This window comes from Tachypleus tridentatus, chromosome 4, assembly GCF_004210375.1.
Source record: "Tachypleus tridentatus isolate NWPU-2018 chromosome 4, ASM421037v1, whole genome shotgun sequence".
Taxonomy (NCBI): domain Eukaryota; kingdom Metazoa; phylum Arthropoda; class Merostomata; order Xiphosura; family Limulidae; genus Tachypleus; species Tachypleus tridentatus.
In genome coordinates, this window is record NC_134828.1 from 101,195,000 (window position 1) to 101,219,050 (window position 24,051).

Consider the following 24,051-nt stretch of genomic DNA (forward strand, 5'->3'; position numbering starts at 1 on the left):
TTCACACACATATTGGTAGTACAGTCCTGTACATTAATTGGTGAACACCATGCCTAGAAAAGTAGTCTGACAATGTTTTAACACTCTAGTGATGAAACAAGACAATAATGTTTCAAAACTATTGATAGTGATTGTTAAACACTACACTTACAAAAGTAGTAGACAACATTAAAATGTTCTAGTAATAAAAAAACACAAAGAATTGTGACATATACCTTGGTCGAAGTGTACATGCTTAGGTTACATCCATTTTACTCTATCATGTGTTTATAACCAATCAAAAACTCAAAATTTCACATACATGGCTTTTTCAGCCTCTGAAGATGGGAAATTCACAAAATTATTTCTTTTGTGTGTCATCTCAGAAAGAAGGGTTGAGGGAAAATTTTGTTTGAAAATTACTTTTTAGACCCAAATACACTTTAGTTATTAAGCCTGATAAAGAGCAGCAGAACTGTATGGTAACTTGTAATTTTGTGTTATTTCAAAATACACATATAAAACCCAAAAAATTATTTTGTTTCATATCCCCCATATGCAAAATTCAGCAAGGTCTAGCATGCAAGGTATTTCAAGTGGGTATAAACTTCTTTGCAATCTTAAGTAGCAGAGATCATTTGTTTTCTATATGCCTTTAATCACTGTTCTATGTTTGAAGAAAAGAAGTGAGATTTAAGAACTTATCTGTAGATAATAATAATAATAATAATAATAATAATATATAAACATACGTAATGTGGTATCACCAAAATGTGACTATTTTCCAAAATACTAGTCTACTAGAACAAAACCAAGAGAGATCACTTTTGTAAAGGCTAGTTTTATACTACTGGACACAGTAGCATGTCTGCATATGCACAACATTACAATTTCTGTAATATTAGTCAGACACAGCTGAAAGTTAATAAAATAAAAATAATAAATATATAAGAATGAATAACCTTATAAGATTTAAGCTATTTAGATGAAACATTTGTAGTTTCGTGTTATAATTATGTAGATGCTCTAAAATGAAAAAAGCATAATTTATATCTATTTCCTAATTTTTTCATGGCAATAATGAGATTAGTCAAATTGATCAAACTTATACAGAGATACAATAATGAAAATAACATTTCTCTCTCTCTTTGTACGAATCACTAACTTAAAATAAAATAATCCAATATAAGAAAACTATGGAATAAACACACTACATGTAAGAACAAAAACTAATCACCAACTACAAACCTTTAAATATACACATATATTGTACTTTCATACTTTAGCCTTAACTTTAAAAAAATGCACTGAAGTCAGAATACTGTTTCCACTGGAATGATAGTTCAATGGAACAGAATTTAATGCATTAAATGTATGAATGATTACTATGAAAATAAGTTTCTTTTAAAAATGTTCCTGGAATGTCAAAACCAATACATTTTAAATAAAATCAAAATATTTAAATAAATAAAATATTTTTAATTACCTGAATCTTGGGAACATCTTCAAAGGCCTTAATAAACATATCTTCATCAGCTGCACCAGCAGCCACTGCCACAAAAATCCATAATATTTAACCTCTTTTGTATTAATAAATAAAACTTTGAAGTTCTTCTATACTTTGAAAACTTATGTATCTTTTGATTTCCAAGAAGGTTTATTATAACTGACTCTAAGCAATTATTTAGATAAAAACTTTTACATACAAAATATTTCTGAACCACATAAGAAAAATAATTTACCATTAGAAACTGTTTAGAAACTGTTTTTGTTAATTTTATTACTTATATCACCAATAAAATACTTGTATTATTTTACACTGTGTTGACAACATCAGAAAGATTAATAAACATCTCAATAATCACAAACAGTTTTGTTTAAAGTAGCATGCATACTTCTAGTTCCATAACAAGGTTTGCATGTTGTAACATTACAGTCACAATAGTTCTTCAATCTATTACTTATCTAACAGAAAAGCATTGACTTTATGTAGAAAAATAAATTTAATAATTTTATATTAATAAGTTTGTTTTTCAAGCTTCAAAATGCCCTATTATATACAGGTGCAAGAGTTATTCCAGATGTGAAACAATCATTAGGAAGGTGTTCATGTAGGATTGCTTGCCACTCACTTTCTAACTTTATGAATTGTGCAAATAATAAGTGATATTTATTACTTATAAAGAAGTATAAATAAGAATAAACATTTACATAAAAGGGTGAAAACATCAGGGGGAACACTTAACTGAACTGATTCAAATTGTCTTTTTTTTTATTATTATAAAATAGATGGAACAGGTTTTTTTTCCGGTTAAGACCAATATTTAAAGTTTGTGACAATGGTTCAAGATGATACAGTTGAATGTTGTCAGTGTGCATTATTCTTCTTCACCGGTGCAATCTGATACCACTTATCAATAAACTTAACTCTACTGCCACAACTGGACAAAAATGAACATGTCATGATCTTTTACACTGTTGTTTTATCATTATTGTACATTAAGAAAAACATGGTACGAGAATGCAGTTTATAATGTAGGATTAACAGTCTTCTGCACATTCTACAAGTGTCAAATTCATAATTTTGCTTCAATGCCTAGAGCAATTTTTTAATCTATTTACTACATACATTGAAAACCAGATAAATTACAGTAGTTTTAGAACACTTGATACTTGTGTCTTATATATATATATATATATATATTCAGTTCTAAAATATGTAGTTAAAACCTATACAAATTCTTTTCTTACACGGAAAACCACCTTTTTTTTTGTTCAGTGTCATATATACAGGCTTCAGTTTTAAGAAAATAATGCACAAACTAAAAACTTCACAAAACACTTGGTAATGAAATACAAGTTTTTCTTTTCTTTAACAACTTATTCAAAAATTTAATACTAAAAATATGCTATAAATACACATAGCATGAAATACAATCAAAATACAATCTTACTTTTAAATCACAAATATTTAGTGCCATTCTTTTCTTATCTTTATTAAAGTTGACAGAGTAAGTAATTCAAAACTTCCTTTGTTATTTTAAAAGTAATAAATATTAAATATAGTTTGAATCTGACTTGTGTAATATTAGTACTTTCATAACTAATGTTGATGAATCTCCACTGTAATACCAGAAAAAGTAATTTATAACATCAACTTTTTGTTTTACATATTATAAAATCAAAACAAATTAATTTCACCAAGCATTTAATTGTTCATGTACTAGCATGAATGTTTTCTTTCATATACTCATTTGTGATTTGTTATTCTAAATAGTTAAGAAAGTGTTGAAATAAGATCATAAATGCAAATTAAATCTATTAATTTATTATAAACTATAATAACCAATTTTGTGTTAAGCTTTAAATTATTAATCAGTGTTTTATGATAAACACAAGTAATTGTTTATGTTTTTCAGCTTTTCTTTTAATGGATACAATTTTATATTAGTATAAAAATATTATAAACTACTTCATACAGTTGTAATTTAGTTGTTCTTATACCACAAACTTTCTTTTACCGATCACAATAATAAATCAATGTAACAAGTTTAAGATGTACTTCATAAAAAATATTTTCCTTTTCAACTATTCATAACATATGAGTGAAAAACAAGAGAAGGTAAGAAAAGGACAAAAACAGCTACTGGAATGACATTAAATAAGATAATGTTCTACAAATTTATTTTAATCTACATTATTAGAGAAAACCTCTTGGTAAAAAACAAAAAAAGTACATAAAGCACATGCTTACAATGCCAGTTACCATGCATTATTAGCCAAGCTCCAGATGGTTGTAGGCACTAATATTTGTTTTCAAAGAAGCAAATAAAAGTTTTACAAATGTTTTTGAAATCAATGAGATAAAGAATTTGAAGTACCTGAAGCAGAGGAACTAGACTTTGCAGAGCTGGTCTTGACAGATTGTTTCCTTTGAAGAGCTTTTAAATGCAAGCAAAAAATAGAAAACAAAGCAATAAAACATAATACATCTTTTTTTCTTTCTTTTTCAAATACACAACTAAATCTACCTACATATTAAACAATACAAATTCATTGGTATTACAATTAAATACAAAATACAACAATAATTCAAACATTCCCTGAAAGCAAATCTTTAGAAAGTTTTTTGATTATCATATTTTCTGAATAATGATTCATTTATGTTATCAGTCCTGTAAGTATTTTGTAACAATCAATATCTTGATGCAACATGTATATGTATTTGTGTAAAACTATTAAATACACTGAGGGTCAGTACAAATACAAATTACAAAAAATGTTAAACACTGCTATACACTACACTGGTTCTAACTACTGCAATTAATAATTTACTTTGTAAATTATCTTTTTTTCACTCTGTATTAGTAAATGTAAAAAAAATATTTTTTATACAATATACAAAAATATAGAACTCCTTACAAATTCTTTTTCACATAGTATACCAAAACGAAAGAATTTAGGACAGTTGTGTTATTTTTTTTCAAAATATTGTTTTGTCTATTTGGTATTCCAAACACACAATGTAAAGTTATATCTTGCATATCAACACACACACAAATGTAAGGTATTTTTAGAAAAAAAATGGTTTAATTTTTCAAATTTATTATAAACACAGATAGAAATTATTTGAATTTACTGAAATGTTGATTTGAGCTAATATTTTTAAATGGTATTGAATGCATTGTATATTACATCACACTTCAAGTAGTTTCTTAATTTCTAGACAGTAATTACAAATAAAAATAGCTGGGAACATTTTTATCTATTGAAGAAAGAAGTAAACAAGTTTAATAATGAAATGTTCAGGTAATTATATAACAGCAATCATTTACAAGTAAAAATTAATAACACTAGTTTTACCTCAAAGACAATAAAAGACACTTCCCCTAATCTACAGATTTTTCTAATATACTAAAGATAATTTGAAAAGACTGAAAACATTTCAGTATGCAACCATTTTCTATACAAACTTCGAAAAATATGATAAATCATTTATGCCTGACAAAATTTTACAGAAAAAACAGTATTCAGAGAGTAAACTTAGACCCGAGCCTCACTCTACGCTGATCTTCAAGAAATCTGGCTTATTCACCTAAGGTGTGTATACTAAATTAGATTCTTTTACCATAAGTGTCTACAAAAGCAAGATCAATTTATTATAGTTATTTCAAAATCATGACAGTACATGAAATCAACAGACAAAATTTATTTTACACCTTCACTCAGTGTCATCTTAAAACGTGCTCAGTATGGTTATAAATTATTCATATATTTCTGAATATTGAACATTAAAGACACAGATAAGCACCACTGCTAAGCTTTGTGCTAGAACAAGATAAACAGTAATGGAAAAGACAAAAAATGTTCAATTCAAGATCAAAATAGTTGATAGGTAATAGTTGAAGGGTTAAAAACAGCTGGTAAGGGGTATTAACACTTTTACTTTATTCATAAAAATGTCAATACCCCATACCAGCCATTATGAGATACATTTTTATTTCAAGTTGGTTTCTCATCATCAAGAAGTTGAAGGGTTAAAAGCCAAAAGTAAGGTCCAAAAGTATTCAGTCTGTAAATTCAGGATAAGTAGCCATTACCAAGTTGCAAAACAAATTATATAATAATTATAGAAACATGAATTCATAAAATAAACCATTTCAATGAATGCCCCTCAGAAACTAGTGATTGTTCGTTATATAAAATTTCCTTATCAGAGATATGTTCTAGGTGTATCTAATCATTGTGTACTTACTTGCTGAAGTAGTGGGAGGCTTAGGAGCTGTAAACACACTTCTTCTGGTAGGAGGTGCACTACTGGCTCGTTTTGATGCTGACTTTGATGACTAACAAAATAAAATTGTATTCACGCAAGTAGTTTTTTTTATCTCCTTACTCAAGTGATGCAAATTGGAAGTCAGATAGAATGTAAACTATCTTATGATACTAAGACAAATTTATTAGTCAAACAACACAACAAAGACATTAAAAATATGGTGCATATATAGAGAACAATGAATATTTAAATATTCTGTATATGTCCAATGAATTACCAAAATGTCTCTGTAACAGTGTCAAATTTTGCAAGACAACAATGTTTTCCAAACACACGCACAGCTGAATTCTCTAATCTGTGGTTTTATACATGGATAAAAAATTAATAAAAATAATCAATATAGTAATCCTGCACATAAAAGTAAAAAACAAATAGTTTTTTTTTATGAAGACCAAAAATGGAAAGAGAAAGTAACAGTTTGAATGAACTAAAAGAAAATGTAGAATATTATAACATAATAATGAATTTAAAAAATGAACAAGTCTTAAGCAAATAACTGGCACTTATGAGCTGTCTAAAAGTACAGATTTTATGTAGTTTTGATATGCTATATTTTTATAATATTTATACAAGCATGTTCCCAAATTAGACACAAAGATATATATATAACACACACACACATACAGTAACTTTGTATTGAACTGATATCAATCACTTCCACATTCTGTAGTCTATATAATTACTTTTTTAATAGTTAGTAGATATAACTATCTAGTTTTCATTCTACATTTAAACTGGCAATTTGTTGCCATCTTCATGGAAGTCTTCAGAAGGACTATTTTTGTAGTAGTGCTGGCTGGGATTTGATCCTGGACCCTCCCTTCTAGGGGCTGGTGTACTATCCATTCATATGCATGCTCTCAAAATAAGTATCCAGGTCTTACTAACTTTATGCTAAAACCTTAGTGTATTATCAGTTAGATGGAACTAGATGGCTCTCTATCAAGAAGACCCAGGATTGAATCTCTGCCATTACCACCACAGAAATAGCTCTCACTTTGTGGTTGTTTTTCAGTTCTACAACATCTGTTTTAAACTATTTACTTATTTATCTTTAAAACTGGCTATAAACTGTGATTTTATGAAATGAATTAAACTCCTAATTTATACAAAAGGCCTGAACATGGTAAAAAAAAAAAAGACTATCCATTTACTCAAAACTTTCATTTAAAAATTTTGTGTGTGTGTGGTGTAGACATGTGCTCTCTCTCTTTCTCTGTCTCTCTGTATACTTGTACTATGTGCACACACAAAAACACTTATATTGTACCTTCACATGTATTAAATTGCATGGTGATATAACTAGGGAATTTCAAGCAGATAATCCACTAAACAGCACTTTAATAGTTAGAGCTACAAAGGTTTCATAAACTACTTTGCAGTTTATGAACAACAGGATGCAGAATATCCATAACAGATGAATGATGTTAGTATGGATCAGTAGCGTATTGTGAGACAGTAGCACAGTTAATGTTAACCTTCTAAATTAAAAGACAAAATTATCAGTGCTATTGGTTAGAAGCATCCACATCAAAATATATCATTAACTCACCTAATACATATAAACAAGGATACTTTCTAAACTATGACTGAGAGAAACTATTAAGATTAAACCTAATATTCGTACTCACTGACTCTGCATCGCTGGTCTCTGAATGCTGGAAGCAAATAAACAACCCCAGGTGTACAAAATATCACAAGGAAATGTTTGGAGTAACCATGTTTAAAATAACAAGAATACAAATCTAATGTCACTTGACCACTGTTCATTGTTGCTAAATAAAGCTACCAGCTGTAGTGAACTAATATTAAAAACATACAACAGATATGGGGAATACGATATAATCTTTCTTTTAGAAATTATGAAAGAAGAAAAAGAAAGAAATGTTTTTAATTTTATTTTAAGAATAGAAGATTCCAGTAAATAAATATTACAAACTGTATCAAGCTATGGCTGAGATAATTTATTTTGAGTAAAAAAACATCCATATGATACTAACAACCTGAACATTTTAGGACACATTTTGTGGATGTACTAACTTACTCTATTCTTTAAATATTACATTTTTACAACAATAAACAACCAGCAAGTAAACCTCCAACTACCATGTCACTCTTTTTCATAACAGTATATAGCACTGTATGTTAAAATAACTCAGTGATTTAAAACCTATTATATTATAATACTAATACAGGTCAAAACATTTCCTTTATTCAAGTTCAAAAGTTATTGATTTATATTGGGACATTATTTGAATTTGAATGAATAATCTTGTTGTGAAGCTTAGTGATATTTGAAAGTATAAAACACTTAATAACAGTGTATCAAGTAGTTACAAACTTAAATCATTCAAACCAGTCTCGTGTTTTGAAAATAATTACATATTAAAGGTTTGACTTCCTCCATATACAGTCAAGGAAAAATTTTTCTTTACCTTCTTCAAGTAACATATTTTCCATAATTCAGCTACACACATTTCAAAAATTATATTCAATATTTTCAAACATGTAAAAATTTTTTGCAAGTCAGGAAGAAAAACTCTTACTTAGTTCATATTATTATCTTGTTTACCACAACAAACATTTTTATTATGTTCATTAACAAAAATACAAACAAACTGAAGAAAAGAGAAAAACATTGATGTCAAACATGTCATCATTCATCCTGTTTTGTTTGTAAAATCTACATCGTTTAGTTTCAAAACTGCATGTTGTGGTCTTTGTTTTATGTGTTGCTTTGAAAACATCTCATTTCAATGACCAGCAGTGATCAACCATCATGCTGATGTTCCACCTTCCCTGATACCTCCCTTCCACATTTCCCTGATGTCTTAATGAAACCTATTATCTTGTTCTTTGCTTACAGTACTGAGATTTTATGGGATACAGTCAATACAAGAACATAAGAAATGAACTTTCAAATTCAAATTACAACCCAACTCTTTGAATTTACTAAGCATGTTCCTGACAATATTTTTGAAATTTGGGTTCTTGTTATTTCCTAAATATTTGTCAATAACATCTTTAAAAACAACCCACATTTCTTTTTTTCAACTTCCTTCATTGTACTTTTGAACTGTTCATCTGAAGTCAATTTTCTAATCTGAGGTCAAATAAAAATATTTTCTTTAAGTCTCACTTCTGAAAAAAGAACAGTCACCATTTTTATCTAAGACCATTACAATTAAGCCAAATTTTATGTGAAATGGAGGTAACAGGACTTTCTTTATGTAAACATTTGTGTTTAATGTTTTTCAACCCTGGTATCAGGCTGACTGTGTGTGGCAGTGCTGACTTCATGCTGTTGTGTCCTGTTCATACAAATAGCATGGAAACTTTAACTGAAATATTAAGTCAACAATGTACAAATGACTTCTAAGTCAACACAAAGTGGCCAACTATATTCTTTGTGTTTGGACTTTATTAAGAAGTTTGAGATTTCTGTATGTTTCCTTCATGTGAACCAAATAAACAACAGGAACAGATGCACATATGCTAGTATTGTAAAAAGCTCTTCTTTTGAATTAACCAATGAACAATCGCCACTCATCTGGTTCATAGCCAGCAGCTTCTAGCAGTGGTATTAATTCGGCAATATTGTTGTAATAAATCAGTGTCAACTGAGGGCTGTGATCAAGTCACACTGGGTCATATTTCCCTAAACTTCCTCTTAAGGAGAGTTTTATCTCGTTTACACTGTGATTGTTATCAGCTGAATATAAGTTGTTAGGTTTCTTGAATTGCAGATTAACAAAGAAACCAAGGCTACTTATAAATTTACTGTAGTTAAGAACCTGCTGCGCAAATGTGGAAAAACCAGTTAAATGTTACACACGCCATAAAATGTTACTTTTAAATGATTAACTGATAACTAAACTCATGTCTCTACTCATTTTAATTTATCCTCAAAATTATAAACAGTGCACGACACACTATTTGAAAATGTAGTTACTGGCGTGTACGAGTCACGCGCTTCACGCAGTGGCGCCGCCTATGATCCGAACCAGGAAACCACTCCCAAGCTCGGCCTCACCTAACCCTATTACATCGTGAAAGGTCTTGTGAGAAAGTGCTCAGTCGTGACTGGCACAGGGATAAGGCGAGCAAGAAATAAGCTAAAACGTTTTCAGGATTCATAAAAGTTGGAAGTTAGGAAGTAGAATAAATTCAATATAAACAAGGTTGCCGCGTGTTTAAAAAGTATTCATTTCTTCAATTAATTCAATAACAGAGAAGCTTTTGCAAATACAGTGTTAACTCCTAAAAGCACAAAGGTCAAATACACCGACACGTGATTGCCCACGACATTTGGTACAAAACTACTATAATATTTGCGACATCGGACAAAAACGTGACAGTAATTTTAGTTTAAAATTATTTGACCCCAAGCCAAAGCTTTAGGGACAAATATAATCGGGGGCGTTCAGAAATTTCCTATCTCTTCGCTCAGCTCGCGACATGAATGTCCTTGACGGGCTTAATAATGACAGTCAATATAAAATAAAATAAAAATTATTGACAACAGCGATGAAATTAAAATTAACTTCAAGCAAGACATCAAAGTCAAGAAGAAACAACGACGGCGGTACAAAATAAACGGCCGATATGGGACTTGGGATCCTTCAGGGTGGCGGGAGATCTATATATCCTGTGTCAAGATCTGCTGTGTGTGGAAGGAAACTCGACTCGGAGAGGAAGCAAGGGCCTAGTGGCTGGAATTATTGTTTGTTTGTTTTTAATTCATCGTAGTGTGCAAGTGTTTGAGGCGAGGTTTCAGATAGGTGGTGCGACATCGGAAGTTAGTGATTAACTATTTTAAACTGGGCTGGAAAACACTGACGAAACTTATCAAGCTAAATAATTTATTTTATTATAAATATATAATACTAACATAACAAAACTGCAGTAGTAGGTTTGGATGCCCAACACAGTTTTTCATGTTATGTGATTATTATTACAATACACTTACACGAAACACTGTTTATAAAAATATATGATAAACTGAGATTCATAATGTTTTAGACCCTGAGGCTATTTTCAATCAAAAGAGTGAAATAAAAATATGTGGACTATCCTTGGCTTCCCTCTGAATAGAAGAAACCCTTATTTGGGACAAAACTAAAAGGTCCAAATTAGTAAGCAAGAACGAAAAGATCGTATGGTAAATGTCGTGTCTTAACAAACGATAGCCACTGGTATTTATCCCAGTGCTAATTTCATAAACGAAGTTTCAGATAAAACTGACAATTTGGACGTTTCTGACGCTACGTCGATAACTAATTACCAAATTGAGAAGTCATTTCTGCTTTTTCTAGTTTAAATGACTGTGAAGTATCCATAATGTGGTGGTAAAATGCATCCAATAAACCGAATGTGTCAGTGTTAACAAAGATTTCAACAACAATCCTCATTGCAACTAACATCTATACAAGATAATTTGTACCTATAGCAAAGTTTAGTGACCGATTACTGTTTTTTTCTCATAGAGAATTGTCAGTTTAAGGCTTGTTGCACAATTCGGATTTATACACTGATCAGTTTTACACCTTTACGTAGTTTTATGCAATACATTCAAGTAATTATCAGTGATATGAAGCTTTAATGTGTATTGACAGACAGAAACAAAGTTATTGTAATGAATGTATAAACTTCACCCTCGACCTGCAAGGTCTGAAACAAAATGATATCCACACAGAAGATATTCATATGTTATTCATGCATCGTTAGTTCTTAGTTTCAAGTTGTTCACTCTTGGTAATAAGGCCAAAACTGTAGTTATCAAATAATAACACTTCAGTACACATCATTAAATTTGTAACAATCTTGTATAACTGAAATTATGAACCTATATTCGTTTAAGTGGACAATATTTCGTATTATTTCACTCTCTCCTCAATTTTCTTCCGCCTACTCTCCTACTTCATAGTTCACCAACAGGAGAGAAAATTTACTACATGGCCTAGCGCTACGGTCGACCTTCGGAGGCTCAGTCCGTGCACAATCCAAAACGTCTTAGAGACGTACTTCACGTAAGTGTAATTACGAGCGATTCTGTGCGTTCGTGTAATAGCTAAAGCATGATAACTAAGATACGGGTATTTATCACAGTAACAACTTGCAGGTGTGGGGGCGGTAGTTGCCTAAGGTTTTGAATTACAGAACTATAATGGAGTTAAACAATTCAGAGCTGCAAGATTTATAACAAAATCACATTCCTCCATTTAAAATAATATTCCAATTATTACCACTTATCACACTGTGACTATTGTAAGACACGTTAATAAAAAGTTAGTTAATTCGTTGCAACAAATTAATCTTCCATTGTTATAATATGCCATAACTTAGCGAAGTGCACTGACATGAAAAACCTTACAAATGAACCAAGCTTGTTTGAACAAACACTGTTTAATATTACCAAACCAAATATGTCAACTTTATTTGACCAAACACTGTTTAATATTACCAAACCAAATATGTCAACTTTATTTGACCAAACACTGTTTAATATTACCAAACCAAATATGTCAACTTTATTTGACCAAACACTGTTTAATATTACCATATCAAACACGTTAACATTATTTGACCAAACACTGTTTAATATTACCAAATCAAACACGTTAACATTATTTGACCAAACACTGTTTAATATTACCAAATCAAACACGTTAATATTATTTGACCAAACACTGTTTAATATTACCAAATCAAACACGTTAACATTATTTGACCAAACACTGTTTAATATTACCAAATCAAACACGTTAATATTATTTGACCAAACACTGTTTAATATTACCAAATCAAACACGTTAATATTATTTGACCAAACACTGTTTAATATTACCAAATCAAACACGTTAATATTATTTGACCAAACACTGTTTAATATTACCAAATCAAACACGTTAACATTATTTGACCAAACACTGTTTAATATTACCAAATCAAACACGTTAACATTATTTGACCAAACACTGTTTAATATTACCAAATCAAACACGTTAACATTATTTGACCAAACACTGTTTAATATTACCAAATCAAACACGTTAACATTATTTGACCAAACACTGTTTAATATTACCAAATCAAACACGTTAACATTATTTGACCAAACACTGTTTAATATTACCAAATCAAACACGTTAACATTATTTGACCAGACACTGTTTAATATTACCATATCAAACACGTTAACATTATTTGACCAAACACTGTTTAATATTACCATATCAAACACGTTAACATTATTTGACCAAACACTGTTTAATATTACCAAATCAAACACGTTAACATTATTTGACCAAACACTGTTTAATATTACCATATCAAACACGTTAACATTATCTGACCAAACACTGTTTAATATTACCATATCAAACACGTTAACATTATTTGACCAAACACTGTTTAATATTACCAAATCAAGTACGATAGCATAACTTTATTTCGAGAATAGACGATTAGAACATGTAACAAGTTTCATAAGTTTAACACTTACATAGTTTTCGTTCCTTGTAGACCGTATTTATAGGCACTTAGAAACTTATAATGTTGTATTTTACGTTAAATTTGATAGTAATGCAAACAGAATACACGTAAAACAATAAGATCACACTGTACTGTACACTACACGCGTATGTGGCTAATGTATACGTTTTAATTCAAGTATTGGGTAATTTTTTCTCAAAATATTTATATATAACCACTTTAAACTTGTACAGCACTCTAAACACAATCCAACAGCCAAACGTAGACGTATGCCGATATAATAAGTTCCTAGAACAAAACTAAAAGTATTTTTCCAAACTCCGAAATTGTGTGCTACAGATATAGTAAATTAAAACTAATTAATCTTTTCTCACTTACCTGTGATCTTGAATCTGTGTCATCATCTCCTTTAAGACCTACAATGTACAAACAAGTTTGAAACAATGAAATTCATGTCAATCTATTCCATTTAAATACTTCCAAAAGTCTTAATACGTATGTTAATAAGAAAGTTTAATACATCCGATTTCCAAAACTAAATTTACATACGACTTTCTCTAGTTTGGTTTGGTTTGAATTTCGCACAAAATACACGACAGCAATCTGCGCTAGCCGTCCCTAATTTTCCAGTGTAAGACTATAGAGCAGCTAGTCATCACCAAATTAAAAAAGGGGCTACTCTTTTACCAACGAATAGTGAGATTGACCGAAACACAATAACGCCCCAACGGTTGAAAGGGCGAACATGTTTGGTGTAACAGAGATTCGAGCCCGCGACCCTCGGATTACAAGTCGAGTGCCTTAACCACCTGGCCATGCCGGGGCCAGACTTCCTCTGTCGCAACTTTTTTGCAACTTTTATTAGTTTATTCTCATGTGATTTTAAACTATTACTGTAATTATAATAAATGTATTACCTCGTTAACTGTATACTCATTATCAACTGTGTCGTAACTTTTACTTACAACAAATTATTCGGTATTTATATTCGCGTAAAGCATTAGTATTAAGACTATTAAATGTTTACAAACTACGTTCTAATCATGCCCCTTATGGACTTTCAAGAACAAGTATAGTGTACAACAACAGCATTCCAGCCACACTACATTTGTAATACCCATTGCCGACGACGCGTTTCGTTCAATTCAGAGCTCTTGAGGCCGACAAACGCAGTTGTAGGAACAGCATTTACTCAAGTAATAAGTACCAATAGCTGTTGTGGTTTGTGCGTCTTTTAGAAGACGATGAAGATTTATTACAATCATAGCTATTACAAGACATTAGTACTAGGCCTATTAAGTCCTCTTAACAATGCATTCTTAATCTTGTCGGTTAGGGATTTTCAATAATAATTATAATTATCGTACCGTCTCTAATTCTTGAAAATTTCTAACTGAAGAAAAATGAACTGTTTTAAAATTGTAACAGGCCTAACACTAATGTATTATGACCAGAAGCGTCTTTAGGTGTTTATCAGATTAGGGGCGTGGGCCCATAGGCGTGGAAATTTTGGGCATTTCAGTATGGTATCGATCATGATTTTCTTGGTTTGGTTTTTGGAATTTCGCACAAAGCTACTCGAGGGCGATCTGTGCTAGCCGTCCCTAATTTAGCAGTGTAAGACTAGAGGGAAGGTAGCTAGTCATCACCACCCACCGCCAACTCTTGGGCTACTCTTTTACCAACGAATAGTGGGATTGACCGTCACATTATAACGCCCCCACGGCTGGGAGGGCGAGCATGTTTGACGCGACTCGGGCGCGAACCCGCGACCCTCAGATTACGAAGCGCACGCCTTAACGCGCTAGGCCCTCATGATTTTCTATAGTGGTTTTTAAACACACCAGTTGGGGTTTCGAGGCACGGGGCCCGTGTGCCAGCGCCTAGTGACGCCTCTGATTATAAAACTGTCAGTTTTCACTGGTTTTACAAGGGTATAAAACAAACTAGGCAGGCATTTAGTTTTAAGGAAAGGAATTCTACTTTCCCAACTGGGATGTTCAGGGACATAGATTATTCCCCTTCGCCCGAAGTATAAAACACTACATACGGTCCTAATGTCACTATCATTACATTTATTTCTCCGTTATAGCTTTTCAAGTATTAAAATACGTATAAAACCAGAATTCCAACAAAATTATATTTATCATATCCATTGCAGACGACGCGTTTCGCTTAATCCAGAATTCTTCAGGCCGGCTGTATTGTGCGAAACGCCTCGTCACCAATGTAGATGACATTTGTAGTGTTCTCGAAATACTATAATTAAACATTCTAATTTATAAGGAACATTACGAATGTACAGTAAAACTGTAATACAAGTTAAAGAACGGGTTATACTGTCTCACATTCACACTTTTTCATCGTTTTAAACTTATAATACGGATTATCGAATGATCAAATACAAAGATTTGACTTATCCATTTAACCGTATACATTTTAAAAGAAATACTTAAAAACAGTATACAAACGTTCACCGCCACATTACTGAACAGTGAAAAACCAGTGCTTTAATGCCACAGAGTTTAGGCCTTTGTTTAGAACAACAATTACAATATTTTGATCCGTGGTAAAATTGTTTGTTTATTTTCAATTCGCGCAAAGCTACACGAAGGCTGTCTGCGTTAGCCATCTCTAATTCAGCAGTTTAACACTAGAGGGAAGGCAATTTGTCATCATCATCCACTGCCAACTCTTGAGCTACTCTTTTACCAGCAAATAGTGAGACTGACCTTGTCATTATAATGCCCTCACGGCTGAAAGGGTGAGAATGTTTGGTGTGAGGGTGATTCGAATCCGCGACCACCCTCAGATTACGAGTCAAGAGCACTAAACCACCTGGCTTTGCCGGGTTCATAGTAAAATTGTTCAATCATCATACTTAAGACGATAATTGTCAACTGTTGTCATGCCACCTATAATAATACTGTTTGTCGAAAAACGTTAAAGAAGCAAAATGGAATTTAAGCGAGAAAGCGTAACCAAACACTTATCACTAAAGCCGGATTTAGACCCATCAATATTCCCACCATGCAATTTTCAAATTGCACCTCCTCACACCTCAGTGGCATAGTTGGAAATCCACTAACTTGTATAACGCTGAAACCGGACTGAATGGGCAGCACAGATTGCCCATTGTGTAGATTTGTGCGTAACTACAAACAAACATATAACTCACCTAAATCTGGCACTGCTTATCACAATATAACGTAATAACATGCGTTCGAAATTTATTGGATTATTTATTATTTAACATAAACCAAGTATACCCGTCGTTTAAGAATAATTAGGAGTAATTTATCCAAATCATAGCTAACCGCACCGCAATTTTCTCTCCTCATCTTTGGAAAATAGAGGAACTAATAATTATTGAAACCTGAAATCTGATAGAAAGCCACACACAGAAAATACCAATACTTGGCTACATAAATAGCTTATTTTTACCAAAAATGAGGATTATAATCAAAAGAACTTGAAATAATGTATTGCAAACACAATACGGATCGTTAAGCACTAGGAATTATCAAGGTAAAAAAGGGGTTAAATATAAATGTATGGATTCCTCGATCCATATAAGTCCTTACAACCATGTCAACAAACACTAGGTTAAAAACAACTGTTAAATACCCTATTCAACGTACAACTCACAAAGCAATGCCATTACAACGTACAAGTTGAACGGTACATTTCAATGGAAACATTTTTAAAATAAATAATTTGTATTTTTAGGCACACTATTCAAAAATACTGCTGACGTGAACATGCTCTGTAATCAATATGAGAAAAACCTAAACGCTGGATAGGCAAAATGAAAAAACAATCTGTCACTGGTCACTCTTCATAACGACTACCAAGCACGTTCACACCCAACATCATGTTTGATATTTTTCAGTATGTATCGGTCCAGCTTCTCTCTCTTTGGTTAACCAGCTGACTAGTTATTGTTAGACCCATCAATATTCCCCCCAAGCAATTTTCAAGGATTGCACTTCCTCACCCCTCAGTGGCATAGTTGGAAATCCACTAACTACAATTATTATATTATTATGTCAGGTTTAATAGGAGAATTATCCTGAACTAGTATAACACAGTAACACATGTTGATCAAAGTGTAGACTGAACTTAGACTTTGAAATTAAACAATTTTCAGATTACTAAGTTTATTTATGTAAACACAACGTCGTTAAAACAAATCCTAAAAAGCAAAATAATGCTTGAGTTTGCATAAACCAGCATCACGATTTTTGACAAGCATCTTTACAATACCAATCTTTAACAAACAATTATGAATGAAAAGCTACTAAATACGTATCATATATAAACAAACCCATCGTCTTGAAAAGTTCACTAAATCATTTACAATCAACAGAAGTTGCACATTCAAACAATGAAACTAAATTATCAAATTTTGCAACACATCACTCTTAAATCCATTAAAACATGTGCGAACAAATCTGATGGATATAATCAGCAACACTATTGATTGACATATTGGCATCACGGGCATTCATCATAAACCAATCAAAAACATCACTTACAACTTCTTATGGATTCTGATTGTAGTAGTTAGAATAAATTAATGTGACTTAAACACAAATGTTTCACTTTTTCAACTAACTGATATTCACAGAAGTTACAAATTTTAAGTGTATATCACTTTATACAATAAAATAAAGTTATATACATAAAAAAAGATAAATCAACATAACAGGGCGATCTTGTAAAATTCCGTACGTGTTAAATGACCTTATAAAAAAATCATGCATAATTACGAAGTGCGTATAACGAAAGCGTAGTCACGTACAAACATGCATTTGTGATCTGTTTCACAACCGTAGCCCGGTGAAAAAATGCTTTTAATTGCATAAACATTGGTGTTTGCTATATTTGAACATAGCTTCAAGGAAATAGCTTCCGGGTTAGAGGGTAGCCAGGGGCTCCAAAGGAATCAGGTTGAATAATACCAATCATTACGGTTCGTTGACTTCTGTTGTCGTAAGTAATGTCATTGTTACACTGCGTTATCTGATTTAAGAAGACTTAGAGAAAAACTTGCAAAGAATCCCACGACTGTTTTGGAATGTTATCACACCACCTGATATTATACGTGACCATTACAGCTGAAGAAACTGGACTGTACATTTTCATAGATATTAAAAACATTTCGACAAGAGACAATTTTGTTTCCGAATAGAAATAAAAAGGCAACGAAATATTAAACTCAGTTCTTCCACGAAATCGAAGTCTAAAATTACACTACTATCATTTTCTGCTTGAATCACATACCCAATATCGCAAGTGTGTGTTTTATAAAGCTTACAAAGGAAATAAAAAAACTGGGAAATTTAAAAATCTGCAAATAGGAATCGTAAAAAGAAAGAAAGAAAACAAGGCTGGAAATAACGTTAGGCATTATTTACTCAAACTAAAAACCCCTATTCTGGCTCCATTCTGTTACCTAAAATTACATTTGACTGATTTACTTTCAGTAAATAACGTCTATAGTATTTACAGCTTTGTTTCCTTACTTATTTATGACGTCAATTATTAACTGATCTTGGTTGCTAATTTTCTTACGCTCAACTGTGAGCAAAGGATAACTTCATATGGTAGCTGACTTCACTGGTTGTAATGATGATAAACATAGCCAGTAGATAGATAGCTGATATGGTTCTTGATGTTTAACTGTAGCTATTGGTTATCTGATCGCATTTGTTAGAGATGTAGAATGTAAGCTACAGATAAGAGATTGCCATGGATTGGTTTGTTTGAAAATATAGTGGGCACTTGTAGTTTGTGTAAGTAAATTATACACAGTAACGAGCAAACACATATCTAGACTAAGATACGATCTCTACTAAACGCGAAAAAAATTACCTATAGCCTTTTCACAGGTTATTTTTTAAATAATATTCAAAAGATTGAATATCTGCACGGTACAGTCATTTAATGATCATCTATTATTTTCTGGTAATTCTCGTTTCACCCTGCACTTAAGTTTTTAAAGGAATCACGCAGGAATTATGGTGCTTTTAGTTTAAGTAAAATATAGAAAAAAAAAACAACAAACAAATCGACTTTATATTATTCTTACGACCTCTGCAATACCTAATTTAGTATTCTACAAAAGGTTTGGGTACAATTATACCAAGTCATTATTGTTGTAGGCTGGCATGAGAATTATTATAATAATTATTATTATTACAAATGGACTGTTTTCAACGGATTTTCTTTTCCTTGTCAGTGTAACATGCATGCTTTTTCTGTGCATTTGTTTTTATATGTGTACAACCTTAGCAGTCAATATTAAAGTGTAGTTTGAAATGAATCTTTACTGTTTGAAGTGCTTTTTGACCGAACAATCTACTATCGTGATTCATGTTAATAATAACAATAATAATGGTCTTAATAGAACGTCTAGCTTGTTGGTTACGTGTGAAGACAGGTGTAGGAATTCTGGATTCCATTTTCTATTAATGGAGACTGCTTGATGCCAGGACATTCTAGAAAGTTTTGCGGCTTATAGTTATGATACTGTTGTAAGTATTTTTACTGAGGTTTGTTCTTGTCCTGTATAAAGGGTTCTCTCGCATCAGATCCCAAGAGGGGTTTTCTGTTTGTAAACCATAGCATTCTGCGCTCCTAAACAAACTACTACTTCTCAGATGGCATTCAGCATGCCGGAAAAGCTAATGACTACTGCTGTCCATGGCAATGTAAGACTAAATCATCCTTAAACATTATGTGATTGTCTCTGTTTGACTCCTCGAACCCATTTCATAACATTACAATTATATTTGTCGTAAGAAATTAGTATTAGACCTATTACATATTTCTAAACGCCACATTTTTAATCTGGTCCGTTGTGGATTTCCACAACTGGAAGAGTGTATGGTATTGTAGTCGCAATATATGTGTCATATCCATTACTGACGGCGTGTTTCGCTTAACCCAGAGTTCTTCAAGCTGTCTAGGACACAACAAACACAACAGTAGTCCGATTACTATTTATACAAGCAATCTGATAAAATAGTATTTTTTGTTGTTTTTTTAATGTAATAGGCCTAAAGATAATGTCTTATGACAAATATAATTATAATAATTCTTAGGTGACTCTTAGAACATTAACATGATGTCAAAACTTTCCCTGTAAAATATCGTAAAGGAAACGTTTTCATAAACGGAATTTTCGCGTATCTGGCACTGCCCAGCTCCGTAAAATGCCAGATAATAAAGTTTTACTGTCCATTTTTCTACGGTCTTGACACTTCACAAGTTGCTGAGAGGAGCTGGCTACACCAATACCGGTTAAATTTGGTTGAGGAACTTGGATGGATTTCTTGCCCCTTAGACTGGTTCCAGTTTGGCAGTCGTTCAGTATTTAATTTTGGAAGAGAACACTAAACCGAAGTTCTTTGGATGAATGATAACTGTACTGTAGCTATTTCGATTTACCCAGCCTCCTTGTTAATGTCTGCAGGGCGATTGAAGCGCACTTGCGCCATTTAATTTGTTGGGGTGGTGGAGATGGCAAGACGGAGTGACAAGCCCATTCAAATATGTATCTACAAAAAAGCATAACCATCATACAACAAATAATTTTTTATTCGATTTCTGTACACATATTGGTGTTACAGAAGACTTATCAATACCAGAAATATATCGACTTTATAACACCAAAGTGTTGTTTTTATTCAATTAAACACTGAGCGTATCGCTTCAGAGCTTCTTCAAGAGCGTTCTACTAAAACACAAACAGAGACTTACAGTACAAAACTTCGAAACTAAAACTTTATACTGTCAGTTTTGGTTTGTGTTTTAGTAGAACGCTTCTGAAGAACTTGTAAAGCCAAACGTTGAGTATCTAATTAAATAAAATCAGCATTTTAAACTGTAAAGCTAAATGCTGAGTGTCTAACTAAATAAAACATTTAACGTTAACGTTAGAACAAGTAAAATTTTGTCATATTAGATATGTACATAAAAACTAAATAGCACACACATTACAAATAACTGTCAACTACAGGTGTTACAAAAAATCTACAATCCATTCTAGTCGGTAAGTTCTGAAATACATCATAAGGATATTTAAATAAATACTGAAAAAATATTAAAGAAAGAACAGATTGTAATCTGTTCATTACCATTTAAATCAAAAGAAACTTTTGATTTAATAATCCTTACACAAGTTCTCCTGATGATAAAACTAAAATGACTTTCATCACCAATTTTACAGTTCCTCAAAAAGTTTGGTAAATTCATATTTTATGTTAGTAAAAATAAATGTTTATATATCTGTAATAATGTTGTATGTAAAAATTATTAATGGCTCACAATAAAAAAAATTATTAGAAGATACAAGTTTTTACTTCAAAACACATTTTTACAGTTCAGCTGACATGTCTTTCATCAAACTACAGGGAATACACACCTACAGTTGATAAGTTGCAAACTTGTGTTCATTCAAACTTCAATTTTAATTCACAGGAAATCTTAGGGAAAACAACCTATAAGAAAGCCTTGTACCTAAGTTGTGCTTGCATATGTGTTGTTGGTATTCTTTTATAAGTTCAAATTTTTGTTGACACTACCAAGAAAATTTATCAAACAGAATTCACTTTGGGGAAAAAAAGTTTTCACTATGATCAAAACATATTACCTGGATTTAGATATAAAAGTGTTATTAATAAAACAATCTAGTTCAAATTTACTAATAAAACACTTAATTTTGAAGTTATGAGCTTTTGGTTTACAAATAAAATATGCTTTGATGTTTTCTAGTCACAGCTTATTAAGTACAACAGAATCAGTTCAGCATTACAATAATTCATAAACAGAGCTCATAAACTCACTCTCATTTCTTAAAAATGAGGTTTCTCATACCACATTCAATTTTGTTATATATTAAATAATTTTATTCTTATCAATAAAGAGATTAATAATTTTTTACAAAATACCAGTATCTTTTAAAACTCTGGTATTCCATTATGTTCTTAAATGTTTAATATTGTACTGAATAACATTTCTATGGAAACCATTACTTTTATTACTCCTATTAGTATAAGTTCTCTCAGTAGTTAAAGCAAGCAGTATAATAGTTCTTTACATTGTTAATTTAGGTATACTACATTCTGTTAATTACTGTAATTGTTACATTTATCTGTTATTTACATGTTTAAACTTCATTGTTACCATTATCTTTCTGATATCTATTTATCACATATATTTTGCTTAGATCTTATGGTTTAACTATTTCTATGTTAACTACCCCTAATATACACATGGTCAATCTACTTACTGAGCAGGGGCACAGAAACAGGAAATAAAGTTAAACCCATAAGATCTAAGTACAAGATCTGTTAATCACAGGTTATAGAAGATACTTTGCTTCAATTTAAAAGTTATTAATATTTAAAACAACTTATTAGAATTAACTTGGATACTTTATTAGAATATTAATATTTTATTTTTATTGCACAATATTCTTATTCATTTAACTTTTATAAATACCAGTTGTTGTTCTTTGCGATAGCGTCTCTACCCTGATTGTACATTTCAACTGTGACATGGGTTGTGGTAATTTACCTCAAACTTTATGCTACTCTAAAGTTACCCAGTTGAAACCATTTAATCAATGGCCACTAGACTTTATTAGGAAGTATTTTATAAAGCCTTACATATACTGATGTCACACTTCTCAAGATATAGAGTTCAAAACACCATCTCTAAAACTACACAGAAGAAAGGAAGCAATTCACAGGAAACTATTTGACATGTTTTAAGAATAAGCAAGTTGAAGTCTGTGACAGTTGAGGTGACACCAGATAAACAAGACCACTGAAATTCATTCAGGGTATGATACTGGTTAAAATGATAAGTTTTGATGGTTATATTTATAACTGATTAAGAAAAGTTTAAAAATACTCAATTTATAACCACATATTGTGTAATAATGCCTTCAGTAGCTAAGGTTCAGTGTAACTCAAAGTACCCTTTGGGAACAGGTAGTCATTGTAGTTTGTAGGAGTTTATGTTGCTGATCAGCAGTCTAGCAGAAAGTTTAGCAATCAAGAAAGTTGTCACTCCTTCATGGAGCCTTAAATGAATAAAAACATTAATAAGTGCTCAGAATATTTTGGGATATAGTGTGTGCATACACTATAACTTAAAAAAATGACACCTACTACGTTGCTGTGGCTTTACAACCTGTCTCAGAATATTTTTAATTAAGGTCTGGTTATGACTTTCAACCCTATGTTGCTGAATGTAATTTTAGAATAAGCTGTCCTCATGGCATTTTCTATTCTGCTTTTGGGTGTAAAAGTTTAAGTTCTTGACCATTCAGACTATCTTGTTTTAACACAGCCAACAACACCAGCTTCCTATAAATCAGTGGTATTCTATTATTCTTTAATTCCAAAAACTGTACAAAGGCACAGCATCCATCTGCATCCATGGAGAAGCAAAAATTACAAATAATCATCTTATGTCCAATTAATGAAAATGGTGTTTTGTAGCTACACAAAGAAGAGGTGAGAACTACAAGATACCAAATCAAGTGATTTCTAGACAAAAACATCTCAGAAAGAAGGAAAAAGAGTTCCAAGATGATCCTCAACAAATCTGGCTGAAACAGAGTAACCATTCTGATCATATCAGTGACCAAGAAAATTACCTTAACAAGTCTGATAAAAGATGGCTTCAATTAAAATAATAAAAATAAAATTACAATCACAGTAATA

General features: G+C 31.5%; 1 protein-coding gene across 14 annotated transcripts in view; it reads right to left on the reverse strand.

Moving 5' to 3' along the window:
• LOC143249773 (CLIP-associating protein 1-B-like) overlaps positions 1–24,051 on the reverse strand; it is a 179,180-nt gene that overhangs the window by 68,635 nt on the left and 86,494 nt on the right. For 9 of the 14 annotated variants that reach the window (XM_076500167.1, XM_076500162.1, XM_076500173.1 and 6 more), the window contains 5 exons: positions 13,688–13,725; positions 7,447–7,473; positions 5,735–5,825; positions 3,861–3,920; positions 1,466–1,530 (listed from right to left, as the gene is read on the reverse strand). In XM_076500167.1, coding sequence (XP_076356282.1) covers positions 1,466–1,530; positions 3,861–3,920; positions 5,735–5,825; positions 7,447–7,473; positions 13,688–13,725 — 281 coding nt within the window. The remainder of the gene's footprint in view (positions 1–1,465; positions 1,531–3,860; positions 3,921–5,734; positions 5,826–7,446; positions 7,474–13,687; positions 13,726–24,051) is intronic. The other 5 variants (XM_076500171.1, XM_076500170.1, XM_076500172.1 and 2 more) reach the window with 2 other exon arrangements.